The sequence below is a fragment of the Nomascus leucogenys genome, chromosome 23 (genome assembly GCF_006542625.1).
Source record: "Nomascus leucogenys isolate Asia chromosome 23, Asia_NLE_v1, whole genome shotgun sequence".
NCBI lineage: Eukaryota > Metazoa > Chordata > Mammalia > Primates > Hylobatidae > Nomascus > Nomascus leucogenys.
The window spans coordinates 4519093-4544263 of record NC_044403.1 but is presented as its reverse complement, the minus strand read 5'-3'; the positions used below and the strand labels follow the sequence as shown (position 1 = coordinate 4544263).

The following is a 25171-nucleotide window of genomic DNA, read 5'->3' as shown; positions in this document are numbered from 1 at the left end:
CTTCCTCTGCATCTGCAGGGCTGGTTCTGTGCATGGAGGTGGGCGGGGATAAACTAGTCCCAAGCCAGCTTCACTTCAAAGTGTATGCAAATAGATATGCTAAATCCTCTCAAGATTAAGGGAAAATGTAAAAACAATGCTCCCAGGTAGGGACCTAAAAGGGAAGGCAGCTGAGAATGAGTTAATTTAGTCAGGATTCATTTACCCCATAGCTAAAGGGATGCTTTGACGATGCAGTTTAATGCATGTTCCTGGGTTTAGGCTCAGGCTTGTGGTGGTCTAAATCTCAGCTCTGCCCTCACCAGTTGAATGATGTGTTAGATGTTTCATCTCTGGGAGCCCCAGTGGCCAAAGAGAAATGTGCTTATTATTAAATAATCTCTACCTCTTTAGGTTCCTGTAAGGGTGGAATAAAAGAACATGAGTGGTGTGCTTAGCAGTGTCTGGCACATAGAAGGAGGCATAAACGCTAGCTCCACTTGCTCCTTTCTCCTCTCCAGCAAGATTCCCAGCTCAAATTTCTACCAGAAGCCTCACAGATGGGTTTTTCTTTCAGCAGAGGCAGGATGCTATTACAATGCAAGTACTTCCTCTGGAGAGAAAAGGGACTTTCAAGTTCTTCTCTGGTCTTCTTTTTCTTTTACTTCTCAGTTAAGAGACCAGAAATCTGTAGTCGTAGTTAAAACCACAGATTCTTGCAGCTACATGATTCTATGAGATCACTTGTTCTCACCCTTTGTTTTAAAGAGATGGAGGCCGGGCACAATGGCTCACGCCTATAATCCCAGCATATCGGGAGGCTGAGGCATGCGGATCATTTGAGGTCAGGAGTTTGAGACCAGCCTGGCTAACATGGTGAAACCCCGTCCCTACTAAAAATACAAAAATTAGCCAAGCATAGTGGCTCATGCCTGTAGTTCCAGCTACTCAGGAGGCTGAGGCAGGAGAATCGCTAAAACCTGGGAGGTGGAGGTTGCAGTGAGCTGAGATCGGCCCACTGCACTCCAGTCCGGGTGACAGGGCAAGACTCTGTCTCTCAAAAAAAAAAAAAAAAAAGAGATAGAAACTAAGCCTCAGCAAAGTTTAAATTCCCCCGAGCTGTTCAACTGTAGGGGTAGAAAATGCATTATCTACTTCTGATTCATTACTCATTTTATACCAAGGACCTGAGTTTCAAATTGAAAGTGAGAAATTATGTCCCTGGGCTGATGATAATTACTAATAGTTAAGGCTTATTTCATCTTCATTGGGTGATAGGGCCTATGTTAAGGACTTATTTGCATTATTGTATTTAGTACTCATGAAAGATGTAGTTACTAGTATTATTTGCGCTTTATACACGAGCAGTTGGAGGCACTGCAAGGTAAAATCCTTTTCCCAAGGTCACATGTAATTTCGCAGTAGAACTGAGACTCAAACTCGCTAAGCTCTCCCAGCTGCTAGTCTTGAGGAGAACACGCAGGAGGTGGAATTGAGGCAGCATGATGCGGCAGAAAGCACTGGCATCAGTTTCCTGGCCCTGGGCTCTCTCCTCATGTGATTCTCAGTCTGTAATCGGAGAGTGATGGGCCTGTCCTAGACAACCGGTGTGGGCAGGCTCATGAGAAGTGCTGAGCAGACAGCCATTTAAGTGCCAGTTACTGTTGTCCCTGTCACTTGCAGGAGGAGGGTGGCCAGAAAGCTGAGGGCAGACAGCCCTGCTATGCTGGCCAGCAGACAAGAGGCACAGCAGGAAAACACCAAACTAAGGGAACTGGGCCCTGTATGAGGAGGGTACAAATGTGAGGGAGGTTGGCAGAATTGCTAAGGAGTCACCAAGAAGGGAAGGGGCCTTACCTCATGCTTCCTGGGACAGACCCTGCAGGCCACAGACAGGGGTGGAACATGCATATTCCTCTTTCTGTCCTTCCTGTTTCTCTTCCTGGCCTACACAGAGCATTTTTAGATTTAAAAGCCTTTTGATCATGTCTAACAGCCTATATGCCAAATTTAATTGTCTAGGTAAAGTTGATCTCCTACTGGGCTTTAGAAAAAAAGTTCAGGCACTTGGTACCCTGAAGTAAGACAAATGTGTGCAGAAAGAAATTTTCAATGATTATCCACATTTCTTTCATTCTTTTAATTGAATCAGACTAGTACCAGCTACTCGGGAGGCTGAGGCAGGAGGATCGCTTCAGCCCAGGAGTTTGGAAGTTTGAAGCTGCTGTGCGCTATGATCGCACCTGTGAATAGCCACTGCACTCCAGCTTGGGCAACATAGTGAGTCCCTTTCTCTTAAAAAAAAAATTCCTCTTTTACCTTGAGTCATTCCAAAAATTATTCCTTTTTCACCTATATCTTGAGTCATCCCAAGTCTTTCAGGCAGCACAGGAGCTCAAGGGCACAAGACAACAAGGGATTCCAGGAAAGATCGTAAGGGTGACTGGGGTGGGAAAATGATTTTCAGGACAAGGGACACTACTGAAAACTCTTGTACTCGACAAAACAGCCTGGCCTGTTTAATTATCTTCTGTTAGAAATATTTATGCAAGGAAGGAAAATGATGACATTCCAACTCCTTCAAGAGAATGTAAACAAAAACCAGGGGATTCCTCAAAGCTTGCTCCCACCCAGCACTTCCTGGGCAGCTCTGTCTTCAGGTCGCCGTGGTGTTTACTGTAGTCATTACAAAAGGAAAAGGAAAGATTGAGAGAAGATTCCTTGCAAAGCACATGATGGATTTAAAACAATGCAACCTCAACTCATCAGTAATCACAGTATAAATGAGTGGAGTTGCAGTAGGGGAGAGGGACTCACAAAAATAGTTTAATCATTAGCAATCTGTTTACATACAAACAACTGCCAAATCTTGAGTAAGTACATAGACATTCTCATTATTTCCCAGATAACTTAATTTTGGACAGCCACTGACCATGAAATGATAAAAATGTAAATGAAACCACATTTTAAATGAACTGGAAAGTTCTCAATTTAAAACCTCAGTCACAGTCTCTCAAATGTAACCTGGCAGGTTAGTATTTCTCATACATTGACAAATGGCTAATCTGGCTGGGGTCTGGGTTTACACAATATGGGAGAAGAGTGAAGAATAAGGAGGGAAGTGGCAGGATTATGGAAAGCCCTGAATGCTAAGACATTTGGACTCTATGTGTGTACGCAATGGATATGAAGTGAATTTCTTAAGAAGAGCAGATGTTGGATTTGGAAGAGAAAATACTGCACTGTGATAGAAGCAATGAAATAAAGAGCTTCGAAATCAGACAGAGATCAACAGTGTCATATTCTTCACTGCAGAGAAACTAAGGGAGTAAAAGCTGGCAGAGCAGTGAATGCACTAGACAGCTGTGTGAACAGGTGGAAAGAAGGAGAAGCACCAGGCGCTAACCATTCTTCTTGCCAATTTGATCAAAAGCAAAGAGTGAAGACAACAACTAGAGGGAGCACCTCTACTGAGAAAGATTCCCTAGGGGGATCTGGGGCATGCTGAAGTTGTGGACTGGGGAGAATCTGAAGACCTGAGAGAGAGCCTATGGTAACAGAAGAGGAGAGGAACAGAATCAGGAACACATGTGGATTCTACACTAATGACCACTAATGGCTAAAACACAGCACCAGATGTTCACAAGGATATGGACCCAGTGAATCTTTCCCCATTGCCGATGGAGTGAAAAATGGCACAATTATTTTGGAGAACTGTTTGTGAATTGATATGGTTTGGCTATGTCCCCACCCAAATCTCATCTTGAATTGCAGCTCCCATAATCCCCACATGTTGTGGGACAGACCCGGTGGGAAGTAATTGGATCATGGGGGCAGGTTTTCCCCATGTTGTTGCCCTGCTAGTGAAAAAGTCTCATGGGGATCTGATGGCTTTATAAAGTACAGTTCCCCTGCACATGCTCTCTTGCCTGCTGCCATGTAAGATGTGTCTTTGCTCCTGCTTCACCTTCCACCATAATTGTGAAGCCTCCTCAGCCATGTGAAACTGTGAATCCATTAAACCTCTTTTTCTTCATAAATTACCCAGTCTCAGGTATGTCTTTATTAGCAATATGAGAACAGACTAATACAGTAATTTCTGAAAACATTAAAGAAACACCCACAATTCTACACCTATATTTATATATTTATATATTACATATAAATATATAATTGTACACATAATTATATATTTATATGTTACATATAAATATACAGTTTTATATACAATTATATATTTATATATTACATATAAATATATAATTATATATAATTATATATTTATGTATTACATATAATATATATTACATATAACATATCTATATATTACATATAAATATATAATTTTATATATAATTATATATTTATATATTACATATAAATATATAAATATATAATATAGTATATATTATATATTACATATAAATAAATAATATAGTATATATTATATATTACATATAAATAATATATAAATATATAAATTATATAAAAATATGTAATGTATAAATATTAATATATTTATTTATATATTATATAATATATAAATAATATATAATATGTAAGATATTTAAATAAATTAAATATATAAATTAATAAATTAAATATATAAATTATATATTATTATAATATATGTTATATATTTATATATTATTTATATAAATAAATATGTATTTGCCCAAGAAAAATGAACATACAAAGATTGGGAAGTGAATATTCACAACAGCTTTATCCATAATAACCCATACCTGTAAACAAACCAAGTATCCACCCACAGTAAATGGATAAACAAATTATGTAAGATTAATTTCGATAGAATACTTCTCAGCAATAAAAAGAAATATGTAACAACATGGATAAGACTAAAAAATTGTGCTAAGTGAAAATATCCAGATGCCAAAAATACATACCAAATTATCACTTTAAAATAAAGTTCTAGGGCCAAACTAATTTATCGTAAAAAAAAAATAAAATCAGAACAGTGATTGCCTCAGGGGAGGTGGAAATTTACTGGAAGAAGGTATGAAAGGTCTTTCTGGGGTGATGGAAATTGTCTATGTTATTTTGGGAATAATTATAAGAGCACATAAAATTGTCAAAATTCATTGCACTGAACACTTAAGATTTGTGCATTTTAATACATGTTAGTTATGCCTCAATTTAAAAAAACACATAAACACAGGTATAAACACTAGCCTCATGAAGGAGGCAAGATATTAGTAAGGGTTTCTTCTATGGGAGAGCAAAGTAAGCGGGAGTCTGTGAACATGCAGGAAATTTTCAGATGGAAAGAAAGGAAACTGTAATATTCCACCTTGAATGACCTGAATATTCTAAGTAAAAGTAAGGGATGAAGTTGTCTTCTGGGTGTGTGTACAGGGCACTGAGGAGGGGAACAGAGGATTCATGCATTAGGGAAACAGGAGATAACATAAAAGACCATAAGGAATGCATTTTCAACAGCTCTTACCCCTAATCATGGTTTTGTTTTCCATGTAGGGATCCCATTCAACTCAGATTTCTGTTTTTTTCCTCTATCCTTTGATAGATTGGATGACGGTCTAGAGTCCTACATTCTCTACAGGAGTGAAAATTGCTTATTGGGGTGGGGATGGTGGTGGTGAAAAATAATCATAGACATTACAATGGTTTGTAGTCTTTCCAAGCTCAATCCTATGTAACAAATCTTATTCTTGAGTGTTTAATTGGGGAGAAAGCTGATAAGAAAAAATGTCTTAAAAAGCTCCTTAAAAGAGGTGAGTATGATAACGAAAAAAAACCCTGAGAAATACCGGTCTAGGGAAAGCAAAATACAGGTAGTGAAGTAACTTGGGTTGGCCTGGTCAGGCAGGTAAATATTGGTAAAAGTGTGAAAGAGTCTAAGTTAATGTCATGTGCATTACTGAAATACATCAGATAAATTAGAGATAGGGTTATAAATTATGAATACAAAAATCAGAGAGAAGAGAGGTTCTAACAGTGATCAAGTGCAGGGCCGGCAGGAAAGAGGGAGCGGGAGAATAGCACCTGTCACGGAAGCTATGTTGATGCTCAGGTCTTAATAGAAGGCAACTGAACAGAGAGAGGAGCGAGGAGGTGGCAGGTCATAATCATGACCCCTTTAAAGTGTCAGCGGGAGTGAGAGAGTAGGGAAAAGGGAAGGGAGGACAGAGGTAAGAGTTTAAGCTCAAAGAGAAGCATTTCAGAGTTCAAGTGCTAGAGAACAACAAAGTCTGCATAATTAAAAAGCCAGTGGCCTGGCCACGTTGGTAAATGCTAAGGTAGGGCATAAATGGGGGGCCCTGAAGGGACAGAAGCACAGGAACTGGTTGATGGATCTTCTTGCTGAAGAGGGCAGCATAGTTTGGTGAGCAATGGAGAGTCACTGCCCTGGTGCTCAAGTCCCTGAGGATGACGGAAGAAGGTACAAGAAGCTGTGAAATGGCAGTGATGAGGATGGTGTTATGAGATGCTGGACTGGGCTTTAAAAGAGCAGGGAGATTGCATCACTGCACTCCAGCCTGGGAGACAGAGCAGGACTCCATCTCAAAAAAAAAAAAAAGAGCAGAGAGACAGAGCTAGAGAGAAACAAACATGATTTGGACAAAGATGAAGGGGAGCAAGTGTAATGGGATTGGGACTAGAAGTAACTAAAGGTGGAGGGAACAGGTCACTACCACAGGGGTGGAGAGTGGGGAACAGAATTTCACGCTAAGAGGAGGATGCATAAAATGCGCATCTGAAGCTGGTATAACTAATGTGGTAGTAAGGGTGTCAAAAAGTTTTCTTTATCCATGTGGCTGGCATTGTCTACCTCCGGGGCTTCAGTTAAAAGGTAGAGAAAAACTACTATCTTGAATGTATCAACTTCCTTTTCATGAAATAAAAGTTTGTGTGGCTAGTGCCAAAGGTGTTAGGAAATACATCCCTAGCACTTAAAGATAATGGTTACCCTTATTTCTGCCTCCTAATATTTTTTAGATATTCAATTTTCTAAAGGATCAGACTAAAATAAATCAGATACATGCTGTTATCAAATTCATCTTCTATATAGTTCAATTATTGGACATTCCATTACATTTTCCTCTGAGTTTTGATTATAAGATTTATTGTAATACCTATATAACACTCATATTCTATTATGTGAAAAAAAGGTAGTTTTGGCAATAAGGGAGGTATGACATGGTTCTTCAAGAAGTTCTTTTTATATTCCATTTCAGTAATAAACACCAACAGCTATTTTAACCGAGCATTCACAGAAATATTTTTCCCATATCCTGAATTTAAATATTCTATTATATTCTATTGAGCCATCAGGGACTTCTGCTCTGTTCATCCATAAAAAGTTCATGCTAATCTTGCCTATTTTCTTTCTTCTTTTTTTTTTTTAAAATTTTAAATTTTAAGCAAAGCCAACAAGAATTAATATAAATTAAGAATGCTGGCATGGAAAGCTGCTTCTTATCAACCTCTCACACTGTAAATGTGCTGCACAGCATCATAACATATTAGCTGCAAAGTCCAGTGAAATGGTCATAAAAGGGGCCGGATATATTTGGATAACACTCAGTGAAGTCTGCTGCTATGAATGGGTCTAAAGCCGTCTGTCATATAATTCCAAGAATTCAAATGAGTTGCTATAAGATTGCCTTGGATGCTCTGACAGAGTCACATCTTATTTAGAGCTTCTGGCCTGGACAAAGACTCATATTTCTTTCAAAGTCAAGGTTATTAATAAACATCTGTGTTGTACAATATAGTAGCCACAAATTACATGTGGCTATTGAACACTTGAAATATGGCTGGTCTGAGATGTGCTGTAAGTGTAAAAGCACACACTGCATTCCAAAGATTTCATTAAAAAAAAAAAAAGAATGCACACCATCTCAGTAATATTTGCAATTTTTTACATTAAATTTTAAAAATTGTTTTAATATTAATCACATGCTAAAATAATTTGAATACATTAGGGTTAAATAAATATTATTAAAAATAATTTCACTTTTTAAAATGTCTTATAGTATGGCTACCTAAAAAAATGTAAACTACATGTATGGCTGTCATTTCCACTGGGCAGTGATGCTGCAGGCTGTAGCCCAGTTTTCAGGTGGGCCACAAGGAGGCAGTAGAGTGCGGTGGTTAGGGGCAGAAGGGACAGGGCAGATCTAGTTTCCATTCTGTGTCTTCTGTTCCCTCACTAAGGGACTTTGGCATGTACTTATTTTCTCCAAATCTTAGTTTCCTTATTAATCCAATAGGAATAATGATAGTGCTTCCTCTCAGGGATTATCAAATATAAACTGTTCACATCTAAAGAGATAACTTGGATTCTCAGAATGAGCATTAAGTTCCAGAATATAAAGAAGGATACAATTTTTTAAAGTTAACTCAATAACTCAAAAGTTAACTCAATGGAGAAATCAATATTGTGTACCTCTTAAAGTGAATAAATAGTAAAACAGATTAAGTAAAATCAAATTTAAAGTGTTTTTATCCTCTTCTTGCTTTTGACCCATTGCTATGGCTCAGAAATGTATTAAGGTAAGCAGAAATAAAGCTTAGTTATCTAAGTGCTATTTTCTGGGTCACCTCTCTCTGTTACTTAGCAACATAACCTCAGGGTGATGTAAATTAAATTTGCTGTTTCTTTAAGAGAGACGCAGGGTGGTCTTTTCTCCCAGAAGGCAATTGCATGCCATTAAACAGTTCAATATTAAGTAATGTTTGGATTGGAAAGCTATTTGGGCACGTGGGTAATGGAAAGTGAACAGGAAAAGGAGTTCGGGGCAGGGATTCAATCCTGGCTCTGCCATAGCCTGAGCCAAGGTCACATAAAACCTCTGAACCTTGGTTTCCTCACCAGTAAAATGGGGATGAGGAAGGCAATATATCTCCTAATAGATCGTTTTAAAGATTAAATAATGAATATTAAAAGAAACTTATCTGTAAACTGGAAAGCATTTCAGTGTTAGCTCTTATCATTATTTTAATCTACTGAATTCTATGACTGACCTATGCCGAGATACAGCCACTTGGCTCTATGGTGTAACAGGCAAGAGGGGTAAACAAGGGTAACTTGTTTGGACCTCTGTTCACTTCTTAGGAACTTGTTTTCTCTTCTCTCCTATTCACTGTAAAGACTCATTGAAAGGGCATCATGAAAAAAAGGCACTCAGGAAACAGTAAAGTCTTATACAAATGTAAAGCATTGTTGTTGATTTGGATCATCATCAAGAATTGATTTTTACTGAAAAAGAGAGGGGGAAAAAAATCCTATGTTGGTTACCGAATAACTCCTCTTACTGTGAAAAGTAGCTATTGCCAAGTTCCAAAATGCATTTTTAACTCACATGTACTAATTTAAGATGTTAGCAGTGATAAGATGTGAATTGAAAAAAGGGAAGTTAGAGCATCCATCTTTTGCTCAGGTCTTGGCAAAATGAAACTTATTAGAGTATCTGCCATTATTTTCAATTAGAGCCAAATTCAGCACCATATTATGATCGTTAACTGTAGAATAGCATTCCTAACAAGAAACGCCATTTTGTAGCCAAGCCTTTATATTTGGCTTCTATGGAAAAAATACTCATCTATATGATTTTTGGATGTAGCGCTATATAATCCAGGTACGCCAAAAGACATTTACAGGATTTTATATAACCAGTACGTTATTTGGATTCTTAAGAGGACATATACAGATGCAACAATGACTTATTAAAACACAAATCCTTAGAACTTCACATAAAGAAATACGTGCGCATAAGAGTGGCAGAGTGAAATAACAACATGATGATGATCTGTATCTAGCTATCTACAATAACTAGGTCTAATTTTTGTCACAGTGTTTGATTTGCTATTTTTAAAAAGAGCCTCTTAGAACTAAAATATTTTTTGCACCACAGTTGTACACTTGTCTTCATTATCAGTTGTTTTTCCTTTCTTTTTTTTTTTTAAAATACACAATTAGTTTTAATATTGCTGTTAGTAGGGATTTGGGCATGGAAAAAGACTGTTGAATGTTCTTACTTCTAACAAGACTAAAAGTAAGAAAAAGCAGAGCAGTATATTAAGGTGGGTCAAATAAAATTACAAATTGTAGACTTAACGATAATTAAAACCTGTATTGTGCTATACATATACAAAGAAGCAGGCCAGACACAGTGTCTCCTGCCTATGACCCCGGTACTTTGGGAGGCTGAGGCAGATGGATTGTTTTAGCCCAGGAGTTTTAGACCGGCCTGGGTGACATGGCAAAACCCCATCTATATAAAAAATACAAAAAACTTAGCCAGCCATGGAGGGGCATGCCTATAGTCTCACCTACTTGAGTCTGGGAGGCAGAGGTTGCAGTGAGCCATAATAACACCACTGAACTCTAGCCTGGGTGAATGAGCAAGACTCTGTCTCAAACATATAGATGAAATAAAATATACGCATAAAGCAGCACACTGAATGTGTTTTATTTTCTACTCTATATTATCCTCATTCTTTCAGAGGCTCCTCTTATCCCATCTAGGACCAATTTATTAGTCATACAGAAAGGAATCCAACGTAAGACCTATGTTTCAGTATACTAGGATCCAAATGTTGCCAATTTATCAGCTCTAAAATTTATTCAAGAAAAATTTTACATCAGTTGATTTTATATTTCACTGCTTCACAATCTATAAAGGGTTTAGGATTCAGTTCCAACATCCTTTTTGTTTTTTTTTTTTTTTTGAGATACAGTCTCATTCTGTCACCCAGGCTAGAGTACAGCGGCATGATCTCAGCTCACTGCAACCTCTGCCTCTCAGGCCCAAGTGATTCTTGTGCCTCAGCCTCCCAAGCAGCCAGGACTAAAGGCACAAGTCACCAGGCCCAGTAATTTTTTTTTCTTTCTTTTTTTTTTAATTATACTTAAGTTCTCGGATACATGTGCAGAACATGCAGGTTTGTTACATAGTTATACATGTGTCATGGTGGTTTGCTGCACCCATCAACCCGTCATCTACATTAGGTATTTCTCCTAATGCTATCCCTCCTCTTGCCCCCTACCCCCCAACAGGCCCCAGTGTGTGATATTCCCCTCCCTGTGTCCATGTGTTCTCACTGTTCAACTCCCAATTATGAGTGAGAACGTGTGGTGTTTGGTTTTCTGTTCCTGTGTTAGTTTGCTGAGAATGATGGTTTCCAGCTTCATCCACGTCCCTGCAAAGGACACGAACTCATCCTTTTTTATGGCTGCATAGTATTCCATGGTGTATATGTGCCACATTTTCTTTATCCAGTCTATCACTGATGGGCACTTGCGTTGGTTCCAAGCCTTTGCTATTGTGAATAGTGCTGCAATAAACACATGTGTGCATGTGTCTTTACAGTAGAATGATTTATAATCCTTTGGGTATATATCCAGTAATGGGATTGCTGGATCAAATGGTATTTCTGGTTCTAGATCCTTGAGGAATCACCACACTGTCTTCCACAATGGTTGAACTAACTTACACTCCCACCAACAGCAACCATGTGGATTGTCAGCATTCTGACAAGCACAGATAAACATATTATTACTCTCCAATTCTGGTCATTTTTACCTTTTAAATTTCCATTTCTGATGTTTGTTAACCTTTTTTTTTTAAGTTTAGAAGCTAAATTCCATAACTACCACCACTGTTACTACTATCATTGTCTGGACCATCACCAACATGCTTAGACTATATTAATAAACACACAAGATGCAAAAGCACCCTTTACTGTCGTCTTCAGTAACTTTAATCACACTATCAACCTTTATCAGGGCAGCAAGTAAAAAGCAAACACTAGAGGTTATGTCTGAGAATTATTCCTAAGCACCAAAGTCATCACTACTAATTCCGACTACTAATTCCGGCAAGCCTCACTTTATTTCTCACCTACAACACAAACTGGGTAGAAGTATGGTTAACCATTTGTCTATACCTTCAGAGAATGCTGCTTTTCCTCAAGTATATTATGGAATATTTGTCTTCGGAAATGCCTTCCCTCCACACACACACACACAAAGAAAAGACAAAAATGACTATCCCACAGTCCCTTCTTGAAGATTCACAAAGAATATTAGCATATTTAAGCTTCTTGCCATCAATCTGCTTAGCTCAGCATGTTCTCGATTTATCTGACCACATAACACTTTTCCATTTTTACTCCTTTAGAGACAATCTATGAAAATCTTCCAGAACTACTATTTCCAGGAAGACACTCTGGGAAATTACAGCTTTTGACTGATAAGGAAAAGAAATTGAGATGCATGTTACCCCCTCCCAAAGTCTGAAAACCCTAATTATTCGGCTCCAGAGAGAGGCAAGTGCAGCACAATCAAATGAGTGTTGAGAAGGAAAGAGTTTCCTGGAATCATAAGGCCACCTGATCGATGGTAAATATCCCACTTACTTGAGGAGATTCCCCAGGTTGAAAAGAGCCCGGTTATGCTGTGGATGGAGCTGGAGAGCCCTCTGATAGTACATCTTTGCCTCTGCTGTGTCTCTCGTCAGTGTTCCAAGGTTGTTCAGTGCACTTGCATGGCGTGGATACAACCTGAAAAGTTAAAAATATTAAGCTGTGATGGTTCAAAAACTTCTAAGTTGGGCACAATTTGCTTGTTCTTTTTCCCCCAAGTATGAAGAGCCAAAATGAAACACTGAATTATCCTTGTACTTGAATGGTTTGTGTCCAATCTTACTGGTCAACGACTTTTGAAGCTGAAAGTATACAGTTAGGGCAGGGATGCACATATTTATAATTAAATAATTCTTAAATAGTACAAGAATAAATAGTATGTGGCTCTACCAGGGTTAAAGACATTTAATAAGATTACTTTCCACTTCTTGTGATAGAAAATCCTCCTTGCCTCAGGTGCTAAGTTTCTAGGCTGAGTTTGTGGCCCGGTGGGGCCTCTGACCAGCTGCCTGGGCAGGGTCCACTATTTATACCAGATGCTGAGCGATCCTTTGAGGAGGAATCTTCATAAAGATCTTTAAAAACAAAACAAAAACAAAAACAAAAAAATGGAGTTTTGCTCTTGTTGACCAGGCTGGAGTGCAGTGGTGCGATCTTGGCTCACTGTAACCCCCGCCTCCCAGGTTCAAGCGATTTTCCTGCCTCAGCCTCCCAAGTAGCTGGAATTACAGGCATCCGCCACCACGCCCAGTTAATTTTTGTATTTTTAGTAGAGACTGGGTTTCGCCATGTTGGCCAGGCTGGTCTCGAACCCCTGACCTCAGGTGATCCACCTGCCTCAGCCTCCCAAAGTGCTGGGATTACAGGCGTGAGTCACCACGCCTGGTCCATAAACATCTTTAGATTAGAGCATTGGTAAGACTGCAATGACTGAGAAAGGATGATATATAATGTTACCCCATAAAAATAAACTTAATCTCCAAAATGCCTCCTCTTCTCTTTTTTCCATTTTATCTCATTTCCCCCCTCCTACTGCAATTTGGTTCCACCTGTCCTAGTACAGTCTCACACAGAAAATACTAAGAACTTAGAACACTTAAAGACAAAAAAATCCAAAGGTACGATGAAGTCAAAAATAGCATTCCTAATGTTCAAAAGCAAAGGTAAAAGAGGATGAGGTGGACATCATTATATCAAATTTATACTGATTAAGGTAGGAAAGGAACCAATTTATTTCCTAAACTCAAAACTATAAAGAAGCCAAATCCACACAGCTCCGTAATTCAATTGTTTTTGATACATTCAGAGGGGACATAGTTAGCACTCTGGTAGGTTTATTCCATCTCTGTCACCCAGAGTACTTTGAATAAGCCAGTGGAGCTGGCTTTTAATGTAGAAATGCCAAGATAATGCCCAAGTAATAAAAACAGGATCTGTACTTGTCAAGCCCCTTGACAATAAAATGCCATGCTTGCCCCCTGTTCCGTACCTTCTGAGAAGATCAGTTTAATTCTGGGACAGAAGAGGTTCCTATTAAAAGGACAGGGAAGACAAGTTGCACAGCTTTTTAATCTTTGCTCTACCCAGAGTCTCTTAAGTTTATTTGACCCTTCCCTACTCCCTTACAGAACAGCTATAAACATCCCTCAGAACTAATATTTCCAGGAAGGTACTCTGTAATGTTCCTCTTGACTGACAAGGGCTAGAATCAATTCAAATGAATATTACATCCTCCCAAAGCCTGAAAGCCCTAATTATTCACAGAAGCTTTGGAGGCTGTTAGGAGAGAGATCTTTAGAGGAAGTCTGGCAGAGAGCACACTGAGCCAGCACATGCGCTGTTGTTTGCTTCTCTCTGACAGCTTTTAATTAGCATAGACAACTTAAGGGTCTCTTATACTGGCCCCATTACATCCAACTTCAGTTCCTGGGAGACAAGTGCTTGGTGCTCCCTCTGAGAAGCCTTTAGAAGATATGAGGCTATGATGAGGGCAAGATATGTTTCTGTACCTGTCCCTTCACTCTATGCCCAGGGAAGTGTCCCGCGAAGCTTGTGTCTAAGAATTACTTTGGAAGTGGTTGCAGAGCACATCACAGCCAGGACTCGAATTCTTCTAAAGAAGCTTTGGTTTTTGTTTGCTTTGTATGTTCAGCAAAGCACTGTAACCATCAAAAGATTTAAGGGTTGTCCCATGCACACGATGAAGCCAATTTCCATACTCCTTATTTCCTTTACAACAAGCAGTAACAGAAAGCATATCTGGGACACGTGTCTTCCTTTTTCTTGGAGGAGATAATTTCTTAAGACGTTCTCTTTTTCTTATTTCTTTAAGGCTCTGAGCCCTTGAAATGAACTTCTGAGGTGAAAACACTGAAGGAAAGGACAGGCTAAATTCAATAAGACCTTCCACCATGGGCTCACCCATGTAAGGTGCCTGTTTGCTCTGTAAGCAGCCGGTCATCTCCGGCAAGTTTTAAGCCCAACTTCATGAGTTGTATATTCACTCATGACCCGGCTGCCATTTAAATGAACAGCCATGTATTTCAAAGGTCACTGACTACAGAAATGGCTTTCTCTTTCTCTTTTGTTTCCTTCAAATCAGAAACAGAATTCAAGTCCACCCTGAACTCTTAAAAACAAAAGCGAATAGTAAGAAGAGAAGTAAAGAGAAACAGAAGTACTATAAGAGAAAAGGCCTTTACTATGCCTTGTGCTCTAAGAACCAACTTGGAGCTGCAGAAACGTGATGCTCAGGAGGAGGGACCAATTATAGTCAGGGAAGAGGCTCTATGTTAGCAAAGATCCCCAACTCCTCGAGGAAGGAGATTGCTGATATTTCCAGGGACTTGCTGATTCTATAACCCAGCAAAGCCCTCCACCTGGAAAATGTGTAGCTATTGCTTATTCCCGGCAATAGTAAGGGCCTGCTAGCAATATCCTTTCTCTCTCTGGGTATCTGAGGAGGCTCACCTAATCACAAGCAAGCTTTGCATTATTTATGAAACCAAGCTGAATTTCATTAAATGGATTCTTAATAACCAGGTCAGGAAAAACATCTAAAAAAAAGAAAAATACGGATGTAAATATTTTCTTAAAACACATACTGTACAGCAGACCTATGCAAGGACAAAATTTATTTTGTGTGTTTACTTTTTAAATAAATTTGCGTTTGAATTAGCTTGGGCCTAATTCAATCCTGATCTCTCCAGGAAGGGAATTTTCTATTGGAAAGATGAATAATTTAAGAGATGTCTATGTTGCTACATCAATTGTCAGAATAAATTAAGTCCATCTTGACTTTGCCTTCTACAGGTAATGTTTTACAAATGTCCCGCTAGTGGTTATTCCCTTCCCCATCCAGAATACCTCAACAAAAGATGTGCTCAACTGGAGCAGTGGTGATTTTTCAGGCCTATTGTTTCAGGCCTGTTTGTAAGAGCACTCACTGGATTTTCTTTCTCACAGTATTCTTCAACATTTGAATTGTTTATGAAGACTCTTTTGCTATTTATTATTATTTTGATGAATTTAATTTTTATTTTTATTTTATTTTATTTGTTTTTATTTTATTTTATTTTATTTTATTTTTTTGAGACGGAGTCTCGCTCTGTCGCCTGGCGCGGTGGCTCACGCTTGTAATCCCAGCACTTTGGGAGGCCGAGGTGGGCGGATCACGAGGTCAGGAGATAGAGACCACGGTGAAACCCCGTCTCTACTAAAAATACAAAAAATTAGCCGGGCGTGGTGGTGGGCGCCTGTAGTCCCAGCTACTCGGAGAGGCTGAGGCAGGAGAATGGCGTGAACCCGGGAGGCGGAGCTTGCAGTGAGCCGAGATTGCGCCACTGCGCTCCATCCTGGATGAATTTAATTTTTAAAATTTATTATAGAGCAAATGAGTTATATTGTCCAATGGTTTTGGGGTACAAGGAGGCTTATTATTTCCTCATTAAAAAGAAACATATGGGGCCGGACGAGGTGGCTCATGCCTGTAATCCCAGCACTTTGGGAGGTCAAGGCTGGCAGATCTCTTGAACTCAGCAGTTTGAGATCAGCCTGGGCAACATGGCAAAACCCTGTCTCTACAAAAAAATAAAAATAAAGATTAAAAAAAAATACATGCATATAGAGATGTGGTTCTATGAGCTGAAGAAAAATTTGTGTTCAAGTATTGGGTAGTTTAGTTTCTGGATAAACAATATCCATTTAAGCATTTTAGGGGTTCTTAATTTTTATCTAGTGCCATTTCCTTAAGTAGAATTAATAGAGTAGGCAGTCAAGGACATTATTCCTCTCATCTTATCTCTGAAGAATGAATGTCATCATGTTAATAGGAGAAAGTCCCTGGGAAGGAACATTTGTCTAAGCAAAAAATAGAAGGCGGGAACAAAAGAAAATGAGTTCCAGAGGACCTAGGATGTGTAAATGGTACTTTACATTTTTAAAGTGCTGTCTCAGACATTGCCTCATTTACCCTTCAAAATTGCTTAAGTAGAACTGTTGTACTATTTATTTTACAGTTGAGGAAAGGGAAACCGGGAGAAATTAAGTAAGTAATAGATTATAAAAAAAGACATCTCAGTCACTTGAGCCTAGGAGTTTGAGGCTGCAGGGCGCTCTGATGCTATCACTGCACTCCAGCCCAGGAGACGGTGAAACCCCATCTTCTACAGAAAAAAAAAAAGACATCTCAGAAGCACTTGTGTTCTTAAATGCTAAGAAGGCAGCCAGCTCCTGTAAATCTGTTTTCAAACTTCATTCGTCATTCAACGTTCAGCAAATAAATTAGAGCTTCCATTTGGAATAATTCCTTTCATCTTGTTTCTTTGGCTAAATCATTCAACTATGCTCCTATAGGAACTAGTTCTCAGTGGCAGAAGCGAAATAAACTCAATACCCAGAAAGTTTGGCTACTCAGAATCTTCACTCCTAAAATGTGTCTTCTGTCATACAAAATAATCATGGTGTCTCTGAAAAGCACAGTATTATGGAAAGCTATTCGGGATTAACAACACCCAGTAAGTGTGTAACATTTACATACATGCTTTCTGATTTACCCTTCTTCAGCTTTAACCTCAACTAAAGATCCATAGACATAAGCTGTATGTGAATAAAATCAAGTTTTGAATTTTATGTCAGTTATTTACTTTAAATTTTGTACAATCTGTTCCAAAGTTAAGAATGCTGTTTACTTTTCATTATCTGAGTGCCGTATATGGCATTTCATTGTTCAAATAATATTGAATGATGTCTTCTAGTTTGCAATTTCCTTTCAGAGAATACACACCCTGATTTATTTTCAGGGTGTGTATATTTGTCCGATTTTCATACCACACATTAATTTATTTGAGGTTAACCATGCTAAGGTCAGATGTTTATTTTCTATTTCCTGTTGAGAAAATAAGAATCCAAAAGAAAAACATGACTGAGAAAAACATTCCACCATAAAACCAGAATTCCCCTGGACTGAAAAATATATAAAATAAACTTCATTTCAGGAGTTGACAGCATTATTTCCAACCATATTAGTCTGTGGCATATTTTAAGTGCATCGTTCCTTCATGTTATGAAATTTAAGCATCATGTTACTAAATTGCACTTGAGTAAAACTGATCATTTTATTAGTCTGCTTGTTTAATTGTTTGAAATTGCCATTAACACCCAGCATATAAGTTTTACCACTTTTGTCTTGCACTGTACTCCTTCCCATCCATTACAGATAGCCTTGGGAAAAAGCCTCAACTGCAATTCAGGGAAATGTGACGCACTCTTCAAGAGGGGCCAGCTAAATTATCTGACCTTGCACAATGGATGACCTCCAGTAGTGATGCAGAAGGGCTCCTCCCAGTCAATTTTCCAAGACCATGCAGAGTAAAGCCATGGCTCTCGAATGCCCTTAGGAAATGAATCATTTTAAATGGCTGAACCTGATTCCTGAGAATTTACTGCTAGGGGGTTGGGAAGTTTACGGAATTAAGTATTTCTCTATTCCTTTAAATAGAAATGGTGAACATAATTAACCTTTCTCAGAGGCTTGGGGTGAACTTTGCTTTTTGTGGCAGAATAGATAGGAAACTGCTTTGGTGGAGTGGAAAAATAACTGGATTTGGAATCAGAAGCCATGAGAGGCATTCCAGCTATGTGAGTTTGAATTTATGTCTATGCTTTAGTTGCTTTCTTTAAAAAAGTAAGCTTAATAACATATTGACCTTCTCTGTGAATAAGTGGGCTTCTACATGAACAAATGAGATGGTGGGTATAAAAATATCCATCACCACACCTGTTACACTACATACATTTAATATTTTGGGGTCAGCTACAGGACCTCTGGGTGGTTTGACTGGCTCCCTCTGTAGCCCTAATGAACCCATGACAGGCTGAAGCAGCCAGTTCTCCCCCTTCACATGGATTTTTCATCCTCTGAAAAATCACACTCTTTACTGTTGGTGATAGCTTTCAACTTGCTCCCATCAGTCAAATTTACATCCATTATTTCTTCATCACTAACCTAGTGAACACTCAAGTCATTCTGTGTCCATCTGTTTCTCCTATACTGAGAGTTCTCAGATGTGAAGGGCAAGTAACCTTCTCCATTTTAAGAATGTAGGAATGTTCTTTGTCCAGCACTCCCTCCAAAGCCTGTCAATCCTTCATCATCTGAAGCAAATGATCTCCATAGGCACCAGAGCAATTTTCTCCAAGTTTCTCCAATATGCTCAAGACCAAATGGAATTCCAGACACGTGTAATTGAAAAAGCTATATCCAAGGTTATAAGGACATTCAAAATCCTGTGTGGTTCCTGTGTGACAGATCAATGTGCACCTGGGATCCTCATTGCACTAACACTTCCTAGCATGACTGCACTCTGCTTGATGGATTATCTCAGAGAAGAGAAAATGGTGGGCAGGAAAAGGATGTTCGTATTCCTAATTAATAACTGCCAAGCAAGGAGATCATGAGGAGTGGGGAGGAGAGTGGGTACATTTTGAATATCCACCACAGGAACTGGGTATTACTCCTGATATATCATGGGTAGGAGCTAGGGGTGTGAAACATCTTGCAATGCATAGGACAGTTCTGCACAAAGAAAAGTTGTTCTGCAAAATATCAAGAACTCTGCCATTGAGAAACACTGTTTGTCCTTATGGAGTTGTCCTCTGACTCTAAGAGCCCTGTGATCGAGATTTTATGCATTATGTTCGTCCAGACTTTCTTTTCACAAACACGTATTAAGCACGTACAATGTGCCAGGCTGTCTGCTAAGGGCACACAGCAGTAAAGAGAAAGCTGTCCTTGCCCTCAAGAGCACCCTGTGGTAGAAGAGAAACAGGGAAACCAACGGACTCTAATGCACTGTAAGGAGAGCAGACAGAGCAGTAAAGCTGAGCCGGAGCTGACAGGAGCATACAAGAGGGCAAATGAGAGGCGCCTGAGACATTCACCAAGGTTTTTCCAGGAGAGATGATGCTTTACTGGGAGGGGCAGCAATAAAGGGACTGGGAGTGCGAGGGAGGGGTAAGAGCAGGGAGAGGAAGGAAAGGGTTCCAAGGAGACAAAGCAAAACCAAACAGAACTTGAGAAACTGAAAGGAATTTATTCTGGCTGAAGCAGAGAATGGAAAGGAGGAAAATAAAGGACAAGCAGCAGGTTTTGGGGAGAAGATGACCAGTCGAGTTTGAGGTGCAGAGGGCAATTCGTGAAAATGTCCAGCTGGGTAGATGGCTCTGATCATCAGGGGAAAGATAATGGTAGAGTCATAGATTTGAGGGTCAACCAGCATATACACAGATGCTAACAAGCCTTTGGGACTGAAGAAACCCCTTAAAAAGCAAAGATTGAGAAGAGAACAAGGTGTAGGCAAGGAGGAGAGGGTCCTGAGAACTCTTCCATTAAGAGTTGGTGGAGGCAGGACAATCTAAAGAAAGAGCAGAAAAAGCAAGAGAGCATGGGGTCACAGATGCTAAAAAAGAATTACTTTGAGGAGGAGGGAGTGGTCAACAAAGTCCAATGCTGCTGAGAGTTAGGTAATTTGATGCCCAAGCATGGTCCTTTGGCTTTATCTGCATGGAGGTAGCTGGTGACCTTGGGGAGAGCAGTTTCACAGGTGGCGAGGGAGCTGATGCCAGAATGCAGTTGAGTAATGAGAGAAAATAAGGAAGACATAGCAACTTTCTGGGAAATTTTGACACTTGAAAGGTAGGAAGGAGATAAGGAAGCACACAGATGAATGGCAGGAGGAGGAAAACAAGAGATACAGACAGGCTCGGTTCGTTTGTTTGTTTGTTTGATGGTAGGAGCAACTAGAGAATATTTAAATACTAATGGGAAAGTGCCAGGTGAAGGGGAGGAAGCAAAGGATTTAAACAGAGGATTATAAATAAGCTCTGAGAAATTGGAAATTATGGAACCTTGAGCAGAAAAGAAGAGATCAGCCTTAGGCGTGAAAGACGAGCAGGGTAGTAAAAGAGGAAAATCTGAATTAATCAGGGTTCTCCAGAGAAACAGAAGCAACAGGATGTGTATATTTACATTTAGAGAGACACTTATCCTAAGGAACTGGCTCTCATGATTGTGGGGGCTGGCAAGTCCAAAATCTGCAGGGTAGGCGGCAGGCTGGGGACCCAGGGAAGAGCTGCAGTTAGAATCCAGAAGGCAGTCTGTGGGCAGGGTTTCCTCTCCTTCCAGGGAAGTCTGTCTTTTTCTGTTGAGTCCTTCAACGGGATGGATGAGGCCCACCCACATTCTGGAGGATAATCTGCTTTACTCAAAGTCTACTGATTTAAATGTTAATCTCATCCAAGAAGTACCTTTGTAGGAACATCTAGAATAATGTTTTACCAAATATCTGGGTATCATGGCCCATCCAAGCTGACATGAAATTATCCATCACGTCTACCCCTTGCCAATCTAGCACCCAGGAAGAGGAAAAAGATAGAAGTAATTTAGGATCTTCTGCTATTGATGGCGTTTAGGTTTTACATTATACCTCAGTTACCTTTTAAAACATTCTAGGTAATTCACATACTTTAAAAACACAGTATAAGGCCGGGTGGAGTGGCTCACGCCTGTAACCCCAGCACTCTGGGAGGTCGAGATGGGTGGATCACATGAGGTCAGGAGTTCAAGACCAGCCTGGCCAACATGGTGAAACCCCGCTTCTACTAAAAATTCAAAAATTAGCCAGGCGTGGTGGCAGGTGCCTGTAATCCCAGTTACTTGGGAGGCTGAGGCAGGAGAATTGCTTGTACCCAGGAGGCAGAGGCTGCAGTGAGCCGAGATCTCACCACTGCACTCCAGCCTGGGCAACAGGAGTGAGACTCCGTCTCAAAAAGCAAACACAAAAAACCACAGTATAAAGAAGTTTATATGTAGCATTGTTCCATTCAACAAATATTTACTCAGTGCCATGTTCCTGGCACTCTCCTTCATGCTGGGGATAAGGACAAAGATTTCTGCTTTCATGTGGTTTACTGGGTAGAGGAGGCACACAGACAATTAACAAAATGATAGGTGAGTAGAGCAGGGGGTGATAAATGGAGAAAAATGAAGCAAAGACGGGGAATAGGGGATGCTGGTCGTGCTTGTGGTCTTCAGTGGGGTGGCCCAGGGAGGCCTCATGGAGAAGCCGATGACACATATGAGGAGTGCTGAAGGGTGTGAGGGAGGCAGCCATTGAGGTAAAGGGGAAAGGGTTCTAGGAGGAGAGAACAGAACGCAGAACCCCTGAAACAGGAAGGTGATGTGGCTGGCATACATGTGCCTGCAGCCCAGTGTGTCTGGAGCCAAGTAAGCAAGAAGAATAGCAGGAGGTGGGTCAGGGGAAGTAAGGGGGCAGGCGGTGCAGGGCGAGCATGGAGGCTGCTGCAGGGCCTCCCACTTTCCCTGTGAGTGAGGTGGGGTGGCTGGAGCCTTCTGAGCTCCAGATTGCTGTGAGTGGGGGCTCCAGCGGGGATGGTCTTGAACTCCTGACCTCATGTAATCCACCCATCTTGACCTCTCAAAGTGCTAGGCCACCCCACTGAAGATCCCTGGGGCTGCTATATTGAGAACAGACTGAAGGGAAGCAGGGCAAAGGTGAAAACCACAACACCAGTTGGGAGCATATTGCTGCAGTCTAGGTGAGAGGTGGAGGGGACAGTGGAGGTGGAAGGAGGTGGTCGGATTCTGTGTGTGTTAGTCACATTTACCGAGGGTGTCATTTCCCTCATTGATTAAGGATATTGCTTTAAGTCTTTTATATGAATTATCTTGTAATCCTCCAACCCTATGCAGTAGGCAGCATCCCTATTCTCATTTTTAGCAGAAAATCTCACCCTATTTTGCTAAAACCTGCCATATTTACTTATACAAGAAATCGCAGCTGGTGTAAAGTTCCCCTTCAAGGCTGAAGTGCATATTCTCCCGGCTGCTAGGAGTGTTGGCTGCTGGCAGCTCAGAGTCCAGCTCCTCTCTGGACATTGCTCTCAGCCTCCGGGAGTTGCCTCCCCAAGGCCAGACTCCCATCCCGGATGCAGCGATTGGTTGAAAGGGGGCTTTAAAGGTAAATCTCTTGCCTCCATTCATGACAGCTCTAAGGGGACATCCCAGTTCCAGAGCTCCCCATGGGATCAGCTGAGGTCTCTGTTGGAACTGCGTTCTACTCAACATCTCCTCTCTTCTGCTGCCCTAGTGTTCCTGAGGGTGTTCCTTAATAAATTTCCTACTTGCAAATCTTTGCCTTGGATTCTGTTTTCTGGGGAACCATACATAAGAGAGTTTTTAAAATGAAAAAGTGGTCTTAGCCAGAGAAAGTGAAACTTTTCTAACAATAAATTATGGAGATTTCATTTTGAAATTCAGTTCATAAGTATGGCCACAATGTGACTTAAATTCAGTTTTTTTTTTCTAAATGAAATAATGTTTAATTTCCTGAGCTTATGAATAAAACTGCCAGATCTAATTAACATAGCATATATATAGTGAGAATGTAATTTCATCAACAAGAAGCAACAAAAATAATTTCGTGTCTACTTGTGATATTAGAAAGCATATTTGAGCTTTTATACATGAAAATACCATATCAGCTGAAGAACACATCTCCACTTGTTAAACCTGGCTAACAAATGGTATTGAAATTTTAATTCCTCCCAGAAATACATGGCAGCTGGTATCCAAGTCCACCTGTAGTCATAAGAGAATTATCTTAAATGTTCACTTAAAATAGGCTGTGTGAAGGACTTTTTAAAATACTCATTGACTCCTGATTTTTAAAACATGTTCAAACTTTACCCCAAGCTGTGCCTTAGGGTCTGCCTTATTTTTTCTGTTTGAACGTGACAGAAAATAGTTTTATAAACAGCATTATTAAAAGGAATTATAATAAAGTAGTCTTACTGACATACTCAAGACATCAGCAAACATTGGTTAATTAGACATGGTTAGATTTCTTTAGATTCTAATGATATGGTGTCTCTTCAGTACTCAATCCTTTATTACTTTCTTTTTCCACATACATGTATTGCAGTCTAATGCAATGTCCTTACGAAGTTCCTGTGATCCATACGGGAGGGAATACAAAGAATTATATCAATAGGCACTATTATCATAATAAGTCTCTATGTTATGCATTAAGCATTCTAATCAGAAAGATTTTAGTTCTACTCCTTCCCATGTGTTAGGCAATTAAATAGTGAGTGGAGATTTCTTTTGTATACGAGCATTAAAAGCACAATACAAAATTTAGTTACACCAGGAGAAAAGAGCCTGGTCTTGCAAAGTGATAGAATTTAAGTGTGAAAAGGAATTATTTCTATGGAAAATAAGTAAATGCTCTGAAAATGCTCAAAAAGGAAAGAAGTTCAAAAAATCACCGTTGAATTAGATATAAGTGAAATAATTGTAAAAGACTGGAGGAGAAAAATATGAAAAATCTCAGTCTACTCAAATTACATTGCAAATCTCTTTAAATTTTTATTCCAGTTTTAAATATCAAAACTGAGACTCATAGCAATGAATTATGGAGGTGGCTTTTGCAGATTCTAATCAGAAGATTCTTACTCAAAGAGAAGGATTTGATTTGACATCAGAAGATTGGTGAATGGATGTACATTTGAAATTTCAGGGTAAAATAAAATACTCAAGAGTTTGCTTGTTTTATGATTCTCCATTTTTAACTGACTTTTTAAGTTATTTGACAAAGTACACACATGGCCAAGTACACGTCAATATCTTGACTTTATTCAGGGAGAATCACTATTTCTCTTTCGGGGCTTATTAGCTGAGGCATTTCTTGGGAGTTTTTGTGTAGGAAGGGCTGACTTGTTGGGTGGTCTCTGGACTTTCTACTCCCATCACACAAGGTAGAATGTTAGAAACCTTCTCCAGGGTAACTGAACGGTCAGAGAGCTCTGGAGGCCTACGGTAGATCTGCCAGTGGTTTTCTGAATCTCCAACACAGATAATCCCAAGCTTTATATTACTGCAGGACTTGTAAATGTGAGAGCTGCCCCTCACAGCAAAGCAAAGCTAACACTTGATGTTTGTTGAGGATTTAAGAGAAGGGTTTTGACATTTTTCTTTGATGATTTGAATCTTAAACTGAATACGCGACCTTAGATGCAATATTTTCCAGGGGAGATTTCCTTTATACCACAGAAATATTATAAATGAGGTAAAGACGAAGGAGAAGTCAGTGACTTCTGCATTATTTGAAAAATAAAAAAATTTAAAAGAAGCAGAATATTCATGTCATACATAATTACTAACTTATTATAGTGCTATTTTTAGCATTGTAAGCCAGCCAAA

General features: G+C 39.6%; 1 protein-coding gene across 3 annotated transcripts in view; it reads right to left on the bottom strand.

The window, feature by feature from the left end:
• Positions 1-25171, bottom strand: part of TMTC1 (transmembrane O-mannosyltransferase targeting cadherins 1) — a 283499-nt gene that overhangs the window by 44447 nt on the left and 213881 nt on the right. For all 3 annotated transcript variants that reach the window (XM_030804535.1, XM_030804536.1, XM_030804537.1), the window contains one exon: positions 12385-12528. In XM_030804535.1, coding sequence (XP_030660395.1) covers positions 12385-12528 — 144 coding nt within the window. The remainder of the gene's footprint in view (positions 1-12384; positions 12529-25171) is intronic.